At 42.1% G+C, this 16279-nt stretch overlaps 1 protein-coding gene across 1 annotated transcript in view; it reads right to left on the bottom strand.

Annotated features, from left to right (window-relative positions):
* adamts7 (a disintegrin-like and metallopeptidase (reprolysin type) with thrombospondin type 1 motif, 7) overlaps nucleotides 1-16279 on the bottom strand; it is a 66939-nt gene that overhangs the window by 23792 nt on the left and 26868 nt on the right. Inside the window, exons 9-15 of the mRNA XM_076738413.1 lie at nucleotides 9711-9855; nucleotides 4810-4902; nucleotides 3473-3618; nucleotides 2322-2491; nucleotides 2083-2216; nucleotides 590-710; nucleotides 179-423 (exon numbers count right to left, since the gene is read on the bottom strand). Coding sequence (XP_076594528.1) covers nucleotides 179-423; nucleotides 590-710; nucleotides 2083-2216; nucleotides 2322-2491; nucleotides 3473-3618; nucleotides 4810-4902; nucleotides 9711-9855 — 1054 coding nt within the window. The remainder of the gene's footprint in view (nucleotides 1-178; nucleotides 424-589; nucleotides 711-2082; nucleotides 2217-2321; nucleotides 2492-3472; nucleotides 3619-4809; nucleotides 4903-9710; nucleotides 9856-16279) is intronic.

Raw genomic sequence — 16279 nt, 5'->3', positions numbered from 1 at the left:
TTTACAACAAACTGCTCAAGGTTTTGATGGTTTGTTGCTACTTTCCTGAATACTCCGCTCTGTGTGGCCACCTCATGTGCTTGCAGATATTCACCATGACTTCCTTCTACAGGCAGTTTCTGAATTGATTTCTATCACAAAGGGACAATATACACTCAAGTTCAGACGTTCATCCTACCTGAATCCACAGTGGTTCCATGGTGGGCCCAGGAGACGTCAGGTTCTCCAGGTGTCCCGTCCTCTCATAGGTGAATACTGTCCCAGCTGCCTTGTACTCTCCATTCCACTGGATCGTCCAGCCGCCGTTCAGGAAATACTTGCCGGGGTTGTCACTCCGTAGCGCCAAGAAATTCCCAGCTTCAGCCATCTCCTCAATGCGGATGTCCCAGGCTCCCTCTGGGATCAGTCCAATGTCTACATAGCCTGAAGGACATTAGGTTTTATGTAAGTAAAGCACAAGGTATCCTGATATGCAGATAAACAGGGATGAGGCAGGGAGGTCTTAATCGCCATCCATGTTTGCCAATGTCTTTGTAGTCATGTTAACAGATGTTTTCCTGCTGTGGCATGTCATTAGTGAGGAACATACCGAGTCCTTCACTCTCCTCAAACGTTCTCCTCACAGTTGTGCAGGTGGAGCCGTTACCATGACAAACCCCACAGCGATCCTCCACAGCGCTGGACTCGATCACATAATCGCAGCCTACGGCCTGAAACACACATGCAGCACAATAAACTCCGCGCTCACAGCCATTATCGTGTCCCTCTTCAAGCCAAATCTATCACCCACATTAGAACGGGATCAGCCTCTGAACAGGGTGTGTTCATGCATACAAACACAGCACAGAGCACCGCCCTACCTCACTGAGCCTCCGATGCAGGTGATGCACGTGAAAATCCCTTCAACCTTAACGTTCCTCTGTGCTACTTTGTTACTGCTGTCACATCACAAACGGTGCCGCGGCTCCCAAATGGTGTAGTTAAAGGCACAATGTGTAATCCAAATAAACAAAAAGGCAGCGGTGGAAAAGTACTCACATCTGTTATTCAAGTCAAGTAGCAAATACCTCAGTGTAGAGATACTCCTTTAGCAGTAGGAGTCCTGCATTCAGAATTTTACTTTAGTAAATGAGCTTCAAAATATACTTAAAGGACCAAAATTTAAAGTATTCACTGTGCAGAATAATTGATTTCACATTATTGGATGATGATTATTGATGTATTTATATGTATAGACGAGGTTCTGTTCAGTTGTTCTATGTGCTGCTGAGTAGCTTGTGAATTTTCCTTATCTTATCTTAAGATTTAATAACATATCATATGTATTTGTAGATTATATTCTGGATTATCAATATGAATCTACAAAGTAACTGGTATCAAATAAACGTAGTGGAGTAAAAAGTACAATATCGGCATCTGAAATGTAGCAGAGTAGAAGTATAAAGTAGCAGAAAATGGGAAAACACAAGTAAAATACAAGTAACCCAAAATGTACTTCAGTAAAGTAATTGAGAAAATGTAAAAAGTTACTTTCCACATAAATGCCACTCAAAGTAATTGGCAGGACAAAGGCAACCATTTTCAACTGAGAGACACAGAAAAAGTCGAACTCCTTGATTCCACGTCAGCTGTGTTCAATTCATAAGAAAAGCAAACAGTCCTGATTTGGCCTTTCATGTTACAGCGACCCTTCAAAACAAAAATGTCACAAAATGTCATGAAATCAGAGCCCAAAGTGTGAGACTGCAGTCCACTCAGCATCCAAACAGAGTCTGTATCAGTGACTGGCATTTTGGCCCCGGTGATAGGCAAGAGCGGAGAGATAACAGCCAGCGCAGCGTCCTATCAACAAGCTCATCTTCATGCAGAATGTCAACAGTACAAGACTCACCTGCAGAGAAAACAAGGTGAGGGTGCACTAAACGTACTGCATGACAAACAAAGCAGCGATGCAGCGCAACAGAAATACAAGGCAGAATAATCAATCTTGTTTTGAAGCAGACGAAGAACTGAAGACGAGGCGACGAAACATACTGATTATTTATGAGAAGAAGTGTTGAAGAGTAGGAGCAGTTTTGATACCTTACAGATGCCATTGATGCACATCTCTCTGCTTTTGTTCCCCTCGTAGCACGGCGTCCCGTCGGCGACGGCATCCCGCATCTTTTCAGAAAAATGTTCATTGAGTGGACGGCAGTGCAGCTCACAAGGGCTCACTGAAAGAGGGAAACACACATCGTGAGAGCGACGAACACCGAAACCCAAAGAGGACTCGTGCCGAGTTTGCCTAAATACAGCTTGAATCAATGCAACCTGCTCACCTCTGCTGATGACTGCTTCCCACTTGTAGAAGTTGCCCTTGTACGGCATGGTGTTGAAGTGACTGCACTGCAAGTCTCTGAAGGTGGGCAGGTCATGAGGACATGGTGTGATGTTACAGATCTTGTACCTCCGTCGCTCTCCCAGACAGTACTTCCCTCTGTACTTAGGACTGAGGGATATTCAGAGACGTTATGTCAGTGCTGCACGCTGACTTTTATGTTCAAAACTTAGATGTGAAAATGTTCTGGCTCTACACGCTCATTTCCTGGCCGTCTCTCTGCTCTCTCTCTCTTGTTCCTCTCCTCATTTGATGAATTAAAAATCTATTTTGACCAAACCAGAGTTGGTGATGATTGCTGGAACAGTGGAAAGACAAACCAAGAAGGTTTTGGTGAGTTTTATTTTCTTTCTGTTGATAAAATCACTGTTTCTGTAAATGGAGTCTGGTGCTTTGGCGGTGGTGATGTAACAGTTGTTTCTGCTGAAACGAGGAGGATATTACTCTTTAACAAAAAGGTCTCTGCAGGGAAGCTTTCCATAATGTTGTCAGACACGTAGAAAAACAATCTGAGCCAGTCAGTAGCAAAAACAAACACTTTCAGTGGACGAACATTGACGGTGTACAAATGCCCAGAGGCATTACGCTGCAGCCCGTTTAGTTTGTTGCCTCCATTAGTCACTTGAACACAGAAACATGGGAAAACAGCATCCACAAACACAAATAATATTTGACTTCTCCCAATTGTTTGGGACATTAAAATGTTTCAGGACACGTACACAGACACCAGCAGAAACTCTGACACTGACACAGTTAAGGCTGAGCTAATCATTCCCAAATCACGGTAACACTATTGATTCTTTAAGTGGCAAAAGTAAATGTAATTGCTTAAATCCATTTTACATTTGAGAAGATTTTGTTGTCTTGACTTACCTGACAGTCTTAATTAAATCTTAATTAATAACTGTTAATATGCTCAGAGAGGGTAAAATTCATACTCAGGGTTGGCCACACTATGTGTACTCTGATTTTACTCGCTCATAAGTAAGCCTCTTTCTTCCCAGTTAAAATATCAATTTAATTGTAAAACAAGAGGTTAGAAATAAGAAAACTTGTCAGCATTTTGAAGTATTCCTGAGGAGTAAATCTTACACTGGGTTATCACACTCTCTGTGGGCGCTCTGGACTCCGGCCCCACATGTCCTCGAACAGGCCGACCACTGGCTCCACGACGCCCAGCCGCCATTTACGCTCTCTGGCTGATGTCCGACTGCCACACACTGTCCACTGAAGCACCACTGGGGAAAAACAGCAAAGTTCACATCATTAAATAAATGAACACTGTAAGCTTCGTCTTGTTTTTCTACTTGACAGGAAATGAGCGTAGCTGTCTTCTATTACTGTGGCTCAGCCGCTTTAAGGGTGGAACATATGTGAGACACAGACAGAACAGTTTGCAGTCTGTGTGTCCTGATACACTACATATTTTTTCTTTGTGCTTTTCATGGCAGTTTAGAAGACCCATTTCATGGTTTTACTTCCTGTTATTTGAACTGTAGATGGTTTTTATGCTGCACATTAGCTCAGTAAGTCTTAAAACCACCGTTTCCTGCAGTGTCACAGTGGAAGTCCACCTCTGCTAAGATAATAAAAAAATTATAAACTTTCAGGGAAACGAACGAACTACTAACTATTTAATGGATGTGACTTTTGCTTTCAATCATTTACTAAATTACTGAAAATATCTGAGAAGAGGTGCATCTGGTCAGGATACGGGGGACTTATTGTACATCTTCTGCTGAACAATTTCCTAGAGGAAACCCACAAATCTAACAGATAACAGACTAAACCTTTCAAGCATTATTATTAAAAGCACACTATGCAGGATTTGCCTAAAAATCAATGTATAGACTCATGCAAAAGTCTCCCTCTCAATCATCACTTGTGAGCCAGTAGAAGTGTGTGGTGGTGTATTTAAGCTCTGCCTGTATTTCGTATTATTTTGCCGTGGTCGGAAGCTTCTGTTTGGGGTGATGACTGAATTATTCTGGTCCTTTCTTCACACTTTTGAACTGAGCGACGTGCTCACACAGCAGTCTGAAACAAACATATCTGCCGGGTAACTAAAGTCAGGGGTGCAGTCGATTGGTCAAAACAATCACATCCTATGTTTTGTTGTAAACACTTTTCCTTGTCCTTGATGGAAAACGTCTTAAGGTCAAGGAAAGATGTGAGGGAGGATTCACGAGGACTTAGGCTGTGCTCAGAGAGTCCTTTCATGCAGGATGGTCCAGTGTATGTTACACGAAAGGAGGTTAGAAAGGAAGCATTGAAGGACCTTTAAGATGAAAACTGTAAACAGAAAAAACTCCCATGAGCCTCCTCTTTCCCTTTAGCTATCAAACACTGACGGTTGCAACAACAAAATCAGCATTCTCATCACAATCCTCATTCTCACATCTGTCATGCTCACGAAATGGAAAACTCACCTTGTCTTCACCACAACTGGTCCCGTCCACGGCCCCGTCCAGCTTTGAGTGGCAGGTTGTTCCCACGGTGCACCACAGAGTGCTGCACACATTCTAGGAAAGCAGGAAGAGATTAATGTTAATTCCACAAGATATCTGCCTTTCAGTCATGCTGCTGGCACGCATTTATTTTCACAAGGTTTTCAAGGTGTACAAGCAGAGATGCTGCATGAAAACAACAATACGGCGGTTTTCCCACTTGAGTACACAGAGCAGAAGCTGAAGCACTGCATTTGATCTGAACTGAAATGAAGGCAGGCGTACAGAGTAATCCCCCATTGAAAATAAAAAGAACACTGTTTAGTGCTCTTCTATCACTTGTTTTAATCAACAGTTTATGGATCTACACTGTACAGGCTGTATTTGTCTATTTTGTCAAAACAGGCTTTTCCTCACAGGCTAATTTCCATAATTCAGCACAGAAGTACAAAAGGATGTCATTAATATTCACGGATGAAGCACTCACAGACTAGTGTTTGTGTGACACAACGTGTCATCTCGTCCGATAGAGCAGATCAGATAAAAATTACAGGCAGCAGCAATAATTGTTCACATTCCCTTTTTGACATATATTTAAATGAAAACAGCACAAAGACGATATATTTAATGTTTGAGCTCATCGGCTTCACTGCTTTTTGTAAATATCTGCTTATTCTGAATTTGATGCAGCAACATGTTTCTAAGAAGTTGGGACAGGAGCAACTAAAGACCCAAAAACACCTGTTTGGAACAATCCACAGGTAGACAGGTTCACTGGTAACAGGTGATAGTATCATGATTGGGTATGAACACACACAAGCGAGGATGGAGCGAGGTTCACCACTTTGTGAGCACATGATTGGATAAAGGATGTTACTGCATGAGCTCAGGAACACTTCGCAAAACCGTTGAAATAAGACACAGCACCCAAACTTTCTTGGGTTCAGGTTTGCATGTGAAATGATCGCTTTGGGCAGAGTGTACTCTCTTCATCCTGGTATCATCAGCTCTGTGCATCATGTTCTATAGAACAACTCTGACGGTTTACAGTCATTTCTATGTAAGATCTGGGCTTTAAATCAGCAGTTCAACATGTTGAGAAATTTGCTTCCTCAGTGAAATTTAGATAAATACCACTCTCAGATTTGTACAATAAATGTGAAGCTCCAGCCAGGAGCCAATTAGCTGAGGCTGGAAACACGGGGTAACAGCTTGCCTGGCTCTGTCTGAAGGTAAAAACAAAAAGCCTACCAGGACCTCCACAGCTCACTAATTAACATTTTATATCTCACTGAGAAAGTCAGAGGAACTTTTCCTGACAACAGTCTGGCCTGTATTTGCAACAGTGATGAATCAAAAGACCAAAAAGGAGATCTGTGTGTGACGACTGATAACACCAAAAGGCCAAATGTTGTGTTTGTGAAGGGGTTCCCTGGCCAAGTGGTCCGACTGCCTCGGCCCAATCTTGTTCCTGTTGCTTGACATTTGTGATGAACAAGTGGAGGAAATTCTGAATTTCGGTCCAAATCGTCATTCTGTAGATTAGGATGACTTTTGAATTTCAGACTGTAATGATTAACAGATCTGTGAGGCATGTTTGGCTTCTTTTCCACGTAATAACCGATGATAACACACATGGAAACACATATCCAGTACTGATTCTCAATGCAGAAATAAATTTCCAAAAGAAATGGAACGGCTTCAGTCACTGTTCACACGCCGCAGCTATTTTAAAAGGCTGGTGTTTCTAAACATCAGTCTGAGCCACCCCTCTCATGAGATTCATCTGGACGTGCCCCAACATCCTCCTGAGGCTGTGTCTCACGCAAAAACAAACAAGTCAATACAGAAACTTTCCCAAATCCCCAAACCAATGGAGTATCAAGCAATTTACGTAATCCCTCTAACCAAGGACACAAAACAATCGGATGTGCCATTCATTTTCTACAGTTTGGAAAAACCAGCACTCCACAATTCAATCTGCAGGCTGCACCTCTGTACAAGGCTTTCGTCTATGGAGCTTCATGCTTAAAGCCCTTTGTGAGAGTTGGCACAATAGCAGCACTTAGAAGGATAGAAGGTCATAATTCACAGCTGGAGTCTTTGACGTTGAACAGTATACAGTAAGTGTGTGCAGCCTGGGCAGAGAGACACATGTTTTATATCATTTCAGTTCAAGTACTCTTTCTGGAGTGCTGCCACACTTTCAAAAGATCATAGCAGGCAAAGCAGATAAGTTCTTCTCACGTGGGCTTACAGCTGAGTCGAAAATAGTAAGAAATGATTAACTCTCAATAAAATGAAATGGAGTCCAGCTGAACGCAAATGTAAGTAAATGTTAGCGCTTTCAAGTTGGCTTCTTTTGCGCTCGAGCGGCTTTCCACGTTCCCACTACACAGTACTTTGTGCCTTTTGAGTCTCTTCCCTGCACCGTTTTGTGCTGAAGCGCTGATATAAAGCAGCAAACAGCCTTTGATGAGGAAGGAAATGCATTCAACGTGTCAGTTAGGCCTGGAGGACACACCGCACAGTTTGGTGAGAACGTTAACACAACTGCTGTATGTCTGTTTACAATAAAACTCTACAGGGTACCTTAAGCCGTTAGCCGTGCTATAAAAAAAAGACACAGGCACCACTCAGCGCTTTCAGCGTAAGAAACCGTGTGACTTGATTGGAATTTGTGGATTTTGAAAGCAGCAGACTGATGGTGTGTAAATCTGTAAGTGTCCAATTGTTTTTCTATCCTGGGGGCTGCTTGTAAAACCGGTGCATGCTGGGACACTGTGTAGGAAAAATGCACGTGTGTGGTCTCAAATCTTTTGCCACTCTTGCCGCTCTGGTCTGATGGACTGTATATCTGCTCCCAGCCAAAATACACGGCGGCCTAACAAACGCAGCTTTGAGCGCCGAGAGGATTTAATCGAATTTGCAACGTATTTACTCACATACACATAGAACAGGAGAGACTCCCCTGAGGGATGGAAGTCCTGTGTCCAAAAACATGTCTGCATTGATTTTATATTTCCCACAAGTCTATGAGATTCTTGACCTGAAGACTGAGGCCGGTTCAAGCCTTGTTAATCATTCGCTGTGTAATTGCCTCGTGTCATGTATGTTAGCACGACCAGCTGCATAATAAGAAGTCAGTTTTGCTCATGCAGAGAGTTTAAATCCAGCTCATGTCATGAGTTTAGGATTGATGGAGAGAGGGGGGTTTCCTGTGTTGGTAGTTTGTCCGGCCACACTGAGCTGCTAACAGATACAACATGTCAACATAATGAAACCAGTGGGCTGCTAGAAAAACACACAGGGCCCTTAAAGCTCCAGTGCACATCAGATGTGCCTGATGGATGGTCTCTCTCGAGCTCTTTTTTCATTCTAGAAGACAATTTCTGTCACTTTTCATGCAACCAAGTGCAGCAATATGAATGCTTTCGAGGAGAGGCTGTCAAAATGTGCCCTGTCACCGCCCCCATTATAAGGTATTGTGTCCACGCTATAAACACTTTTTCATTCTTGTGAGGACAACATGTCTTCTCAAGCATAAGCTGTCCTTTCAGAACACTGAAAAAGAAGAGTTTTGCTTCATATACTGGGCAGGAAGGACAGCACAAAGCAAATGCTATACTGTCTATCGACTGCATTATCCCTCTACCGTACAAACTATGTTATAATAAGCCATATGCCTGTTATCTTGATTTTTCAAGCAAAGGCTGATGTTTTATCCACTGTTATGCTCCATGTTAGCATTTACCATTATGCTGAAATTGTGACTTTTGGCTACAGCCAAAACTTGATAAGCCTTAAATTCACTGATATACTGCTCAAACTGAACTACTTCAATAGCATTTTATCTATTTTTTTTAATGGTGCCTGTATAAATGCATTCACAGCAACTCTTGTATTCTCTTTACACAATGCTACTGTCAGTCTGAATGTGGCCTGAGACGCAGTGTTACAGCTCTACTCCATGTCCAATCTGTCTAGGTTCATAAAAATAGGGTAAGTTAGAATGAGCTCATTAGCAAAAGACTTCCTCTCAAAGATTTACCGTTTGAAAGGTCAGACTCAGCAACTGTCATCTGAATTAATATTCTTACGAATTGCTGATGGCATGTTAGCGCAGAGTGCACTAATGTCAACTCGCTGTAAGACGAGGATCTATTAAAACTATACATCAGCATGATGTAACAAGCAGTTAACTATCTAGTGACTCTGGTAAAGAAGGATCTGTTGGTCCCAGTCTGGATTTAAAGTTAAAGAACAGATTAAATAATCCATACAGTGCATGTTGTGGACACCACAGATTGAAGAAACCATGTGCAAACACTCAGTAAGATTAACCTTTGCTGGTACAAATGTTGATGCTCTCATCTGAGTCACCTTCAGTTATTACTGTTTGATCAGAGCAACAAGCTTATATAACAGCAGCAAGAGGTGCAGCGAGGTGAGTTCTTTGGGAGCTTTGTGCCCTGAGTTTTGCCTCAAAGGTTACATCCCTGCTGCCCTAAAACACTGGTGAAGGGAATTGGGGCTGGATGCTGTACATATTGGAAGCAGGTGAAGTGCATTCATAATAAAGAGGTTTAGAGGAAGCATTTCTATTTTCAACAATCTGATACAATATTAATGTGGTAAAGTTTGCAACTGCACACTGCACTGCAGACACAATGGGATCAGGGAACAGTGGAGGAGGTTGTGGGCATACAAAGGAGCATGTTGTGACAGCTTTATGAGTAGCTGGAGCATTGGGGTCAAATCCAATGAAGCGTGAAGAAGAGAGGTGAGAATAGTAGAGGAAAGGAGGGACATTATTTCCATACAACTGCACACAGCTTCGTATGGATTTATTTTGATGTATTTGTTGCTATAGAGAGTCTTACATCCATCTCATCACAGAGCAGGGACCCAGATCCATACTGCAGCCGACACTGATGGGCAGCGCTGTACAAAACCCCGGGAAGCACCAAGTGCAGAGACAGCTTCTCCTTCACCGGGGTATCATCAAGGCACCAGCCCCAGCCGCGACTGTGAAGGGTGGGGGGAGGGGGTGGATGGTTGAAACAAACAAACAAAAAAAAGTCTGGTGAGTGCAGCTCATAAAGGTCTCTTGGTTATACACACAGTACCATACTGCAAGCTTTCTATCAAAATAAATACCTTTTTCTCTCTCTCTGCAGTGAACACTTACACATGGGCCGGACTCTCCCAGAAAATATCAAATATAATGAACTTGTAAGTTATCTACAGAGGCAGCAAGATTTGCTTAGAATAAATAAACAAGAACCTTCATCAGCAGACAATCTGAGAAAGACGGCTTCCTTACTGTTTGACTACAAATTCTCTGGGAACTGCAGCGGACCAGCACGGGAGCAATGACCTCGCAATGCCAAAGCAAACAAAAATAATGACAAGAATCCAAATTAGTGCAGTAATCCTTGTGTTAAATATCCCGAGACTCATAATAACGAACAAAATTCAAATGAGATCTTAACATAAAAAAGCACCAACAGTGATGAGCACAAAGGCACCCGGTGGAGCACTTTGACGTGAACAAGTTTAGTCTCGAGGTCATGTCACTGACGGACGCTTCAGTAAGATCATAATATCAAAATTTTCTGTGTACTACTTTGAGAAGCTTATTTCTCAGGTGGAGTAGATTGTATATATTATGTAATCAAGATCACTACGTTATGATTTATTTTCTCAGCGGGGCAGGAAGGAGATCTTCCACTGAAAACAACCAACGTGAACCTCAAGGTGGATTAAGGGATTCATCCTCTGGGGATCTTGAATATGAACAAAATTTAACGGCAATCCATTCAACAGTCATTGAGATATACATAATTTTTTATTTTACTTGTCATGTGATGCAAAAATCTGTTGATGTGTTGCATTCAATGGACGTGGGCAGGGTGACGTTTTTATCTTAAGCTCCGGCTCTTCCTCCTGGTGTTTGTATTGCAAGTAATTACCAACAAAAAATCTCTTCTGAAGGTAAAGTAATGCCAACCGAATTTCGTTTTGTATAAACACAGTGAGGACATGTTGTTAATTAACATGTCAGGCATTAACACGGCAGGCATGACAGGCAAAATCTACTCGCAACGACGGCACTATTTACTTGTTTTGTGGTTATGATGAGACACCGGCAGCACTTGGCTGATGTTAGGGAAAAATGTTTAATCAGCAGCAGTTATGATCTTCCCCCAACATTAACCCAACTGCTTTTGTTCCCTAAAACGTGACCGCAGTCTGGACGCCAAATCCATCCACCATCCACCTCGACCACGTCCCTGTGACTCCAGCACGGTACAGAAAAACAAGCATTGACTGTAAACATCACCTTGGCAGCCACCGGAAACTTAATTATCATTGGAAATTAGTTGTACGTAAAAGAGAAATTAACTTCGCTGGTTTGATTCTGCATGTTGTCATGTTATACGACAAGCAATTATCCTTCACATAATGTAAACAGCAGTGACGTTCCTCCAGCGTTCCAACATTAAGAGCATCAGCCTAATTAAAACCTGCACGTTCAAAGTCCTCTGTTAAAAAGGAATTTGATTAAAACCTATTTTCATTTTGCTTCCAAGACAAACCAGCACAGATATGTCAGGCGGAAAGACGTACTCAATGTATGTGCGACCAGAGTATCTGAAAAATGAAAACAGAAATTGATATAACAAATTAAATTCGTATGAATCAAACATATAAATAATTGTCATTGCATGAGAGAAAAGAACCTCATGTACTGACTACTTTTCTAAAACGACATGATGATAGTCAGTGCAGCTACTTAAGCTGTCCAGCTCAGTCCACTGTGCGATCCTGTCAGCATTCATGTCCACAGCTCCTCCGTCTACAGACAAATCAAAGCTGATTTATATCTTGGGCTCCATAATGAAAAAAGCATAGATAGACGCATTCTGAGACTGGTCGTGACATAAGCATTTGAGAAAAAAGAAACTTCCAGAGGATTGAAAACAGCAAAGGGCATCACTAAATTATTAGCTAATTGTCTCATTACAGCCTTTCATTACTACAGCCAATTACACTAAATGCTGTGAGTTGCTATAAGTGTGAGAGCAGCTCAGAATGAGGTGCTACAGACAGTGTGAGGAGAACTCAGTGAAAACAACTCAGCAGGATTTTAATTATCTATAACTTGCAGAGTGCGTGCTTACACAAACAAAGGAGCAAAAATTAAAGTTAGAAAGTTATTCCATTAATTCCTGCTAAGCAGATACGTGGACAATCAGTTTAAACAGATAATGTTTTTTCCCCAAAATACATCTTAAGATGCACTCTGGACTTTGCTGGTTTGAGGCTGATTCGTGTCCATGACATGAGTTTCTCCGGACCTCTCAGCAGTCATCTCCAACCAGTTGTCATTACTGTGAGATCATCCATAAATGCCTGTATTGGTGGCTGGCGGACACCAGGTCTGGACCTCTGCACTCTGCCTCTGCTGATTTGGCCGGCATGTTCATCGCAAAAGGCTCACTGATACTGTTGCACTGTTGTATCAATGTGCTGGTTCTTTAGGAGATACTCAACGAGCAAAGATGCTGAAGAACACCTTTCGCTCCTGTTCAATGTTCCTGGCACTCTCCACCTTAGGAATCCAGACATCTTCAGCGTATCTCCACTGCTGAGCGACCTTCCCTCTCCTCCATATCACCCTCAGGATCCCTCACGGCTGTTGCAGAAGATTGTGGCATCTTTTATCGACTCTGTACGGTACTCCTCTTGCTGCTCCTATCATATCCTGGACCTCCTTTCAACAAGACTTGCTGGAATCAAACTCTGTGGTTGGTACAGCCAGTCTCACCCAGGTCTTCTCTCTCTTTCTGTATCTGTGTGAAGCCCATTTGAACTGGCACTTCGAGGACTGTGTCAAACTGGCTCGATACTTTAGGTGCACAGAGGTTCTGGACACTGGGGGGTTTTTCCAGGCCTGAATCCTCCTCCAGTGTTCCACCTGTCCCCAAGCAAACCATGCAGGTTCTTACATTTCTTGCTGCAGACACATTCCACGCTCATTGTCCATTGATCATTAGAATGGGTCGTTACCAGTAGCTCTGTCTGTCTGACACTCGGGGGTGTGTTCCTTTTCAATGTTCTGTAGCAGGTTCCTCCTTTCAGAGGATGCAGCAGGGGGTGCGAGCCCTTGCAGCCCTCTGCACTGTCTGCTGTCTCTCCAGCTGTCACCACTCTGTTCATGGATGTCATCCAGTCTATTCCTGGATGTCACTGGCCCAGCAAAGCCAGGCTCTGGAGTTTCCAAAATACATCTTAAGATGCACTCAGACACATCATCAGTGATGTGTCCCAGGGTCATTGGGCGTTTCGGTCTTGAAACATAAGGTCTTTACAAGAGGAAAACCTCAAACATACATAATTACAATGTTAATAGTAATAAAGTGTGCTTATGAAAAGTATACTTATTTTCAAGTCCTTTGTAATACACTATTAGCATGCTTAACTCAAGTGTACTTTAATTTCACTTATACACCTGTACAACTGTACAAGTGTGTTTTGAATGCTCATGAATCCTGTACCCCAACATATACTTCAAGGTGACAACAATAGCACAAAGTGTACTTCAGATAGAGTGTATAATGTAAGTAGAGTATTTTTTCACCTCGGTGCATTGTCATCTTTGATTTACACACGAATCTTTTGATTCATTGGGGCTGTCACGAGAATATTAGCCTCCACCCAAATCTCCATAATGACAGCTAATTGCGATCGGCTGTGGTTATTAAATAAATGGGAACGTTGTGATATGAATTTTAATTGCTTTCATGAACACATATAGCCAAGCTGCTATAAGGCTGCATTGTCAAAGTTTACTGTAAGCACACTTGGACGGGAAAATGTCCGAGCTGTATGTTATTTGCCTTATTGAATCCATATGTGTTGTCCTGCAGATGTCATGAGCATAAGATAGATAACACTTTATTAAATTTGGGTGTTACAGTCAGCAGCAGTAGCATCAAAAGTATAAAAAGACATAGAAAGGAATCAAATATAATATTAAAATGGGGGAAAAAAAAATCAAAACTCTGTATATATACATTCTATACAAGAGAGTACAATGTCTTTCAGGAATCCTACAATGGATAAAAAAGTATGTAGCAGCATATAAAATATTATTGCTAATGGAAAAAATTAAATAATTTGTGCAGGGAATGGAGAATTGCACGTGGGTTTAGACCTGCACACGGTTCAAGTACAGTGTTTTTCACTGTTGCACATTGGTTAAAAAATATGTAGCAGTATATAGAATAAAAATATGCAAATGTGATGGTGTTGCGGCTGAATAACCCTGCTACATACTGTGCACTGGAATGGCTAAACACCCGCTGTGAGACGCTGCAGTCAAATCCCTGCTGCTAACGAGATGTAAATAACTTGCACAGGATGTTTTCCCTCATTCGGTCACTCTGTGAACTGTACCGTCCCGGCTGGCTGATGATTCTTTGTGGGCTCGTCACTACAAGTGAACCCTTTCACATTACATCACAATACATAGTCATTTCATCCATTGCTAATAGAAAAATACGACTACAGCAGCTCTGAAGAGCAAGCAATGTGTGAGTAATGTTTTAAAAACAAAGTCTTGTCAATGACATTTGGTCAAATATAGAACAAACGGCTGTAAAAGCCACTAATTGTTCACTTTTTTTAGTTAAACACTTCATTGTTTTATCCCCTTGAGCTAACCTAAAGATTAAAAAGATGAACACTTCACATTTAAAGATACGGAGGCTGATTATTTAGCGCAACAAAATCATTAATTTAAGATGACCTCACAATGACTATTGAACAGCAGCAATTAAAATGTTCTCCATGAGTGCCTACGGACTGAAAGGCAGCGCAGAGGGCAAATTAGGTTCGACTGCAGCCTTTGTCAAAGGCAGCTTTCCTGGAAATGTTTATGCCAATTAATGAATCCATTCACCCCAAAATTAATTTATAATCAATATATGAGCTGTAATCTTATACGCTACGCTATGCATGAAATATCTCAAGGGTGTAACGGTCTGTTTCAACTACCGCGGATCCTTTTGTCACTACGCTTCTATGGCCTTTCAGGAATTTAAATCACATTAAAGGTTGGCTCTGTTTATGAGCAGCCAGTCTATGTGATAATATCTAAACTACTCAGCTCATTGTGACCTTCCACATTCCACATAAAACAACACCTACGGAGCAAACCTCTGAAGCAGCACAGACAGAAGAGGACAACCGAAGCCATGCACAATAGAAGCCTTGTCCTGCAGCCAGTGGAAGAGATAAACCGGAGAAAATGGGACGAAAGCTGGCATTTAGAGGAAGGAGATGAGAAGATAAGCATCAATAGTCAAGTCTTATGTGAAGAAAATGATCAATGCAGATTTAATGGTTTTTGGATTGGCCAGCCGGATGTGGAGTTCAAAAGACAGGATACTGAGAGGGAGGGCGTAAAGTGGGACCACCAGCTGGGGGGGGGGGGGGGGGGGGGCAGTGTCATGTTTTCTTGATTTCTTTGTTTCTTTTCCTCTGAATGGTCACTTTTTTTTTGTCATTTAGGCCATCTTAAATACATCTTTATCATAATGTAGGACGACTTATTCTGGATCACAAATGACCTCAAGCTGCTCTCTTCAGTCAGTCAGTCAGTCAGTTTGCCGTCTTCTGTCAGCAATAAGCAGAATTTCATTGCCTTTTATATTCAGGTAAAATTTCCAATCAGCATGTGACTCCAGCAGACTTATTAGCAGTAATAAACTCAAAGAGATTAATCTCAGAGGGTCATCTGGGTAAAAAAAGCAGTGAGTTACCAAAATTTAATGGCAAACCATCCAATGGTGGTTGACATATTTCACTTGAACCCATAAATATGAAAATCCACCAGAGAATCATCAGACAGTCAGTGAAAAGTTCAACAGCCCTACACAATACAGTCAGGCCGCTGGTGCAAACTTTTATCCAAAGATGTGTGGAAAGTGGTGCTTTTTTGGGTGCTGGGGGGGGTCTCTGCCTGGCTCCGTTTTAGTGGCCACGGCTCAGACACAAACAGACAAACCAGTGGCTTTTGTCTAGCAAACTCCCACCAGTGTAAATATCGCCTCGGGGCCCTTTTGTTCCGCACTGGAGTCAAGAAGCTACAATACTGTCAAGAATCTGAACACCCACTAAATGAATTCCAGATGCTTGGAGCAGAGAAACTGGGGCAACTATAGTGAACTATTTCAGACATTCAACGTATGTCCTGTCGAAGGCAGCATCAGGGCTTGACAGCAGCAGCTGACACACACGGTGCTATAGACAGATATGGCTTGTACACTGTATAAGCATGTATGTTTACCTCGCTGTAGTGTCAGTTTGAGAAAAAGGTGGCATTTAGACTCCATAACCTCCTTCAAAATGGACAAACCTTCAAATTAACAATGACTAAAAT

Source organism: Chaetodon auriga, chromosome 1 (assembly GCF_051107435.1).
Source record: "Chaetodon auriga isolate fChaAug3 chromosome 1, fChaAug3.hap1, whole genome shotgun sequence".
Lineage (NCBI taxonomy): Eukaryota > Metazoa > Chordata > Actinopteri > Chaetodontiformes > Chaetodontidae > Chaetodon > Chaetodon auriga.
The sequence above is the reverse complement of the archived record's forward strand: the minus strand, read 5'-3'. Positions and strand labels throughout refer to the sequence as shown.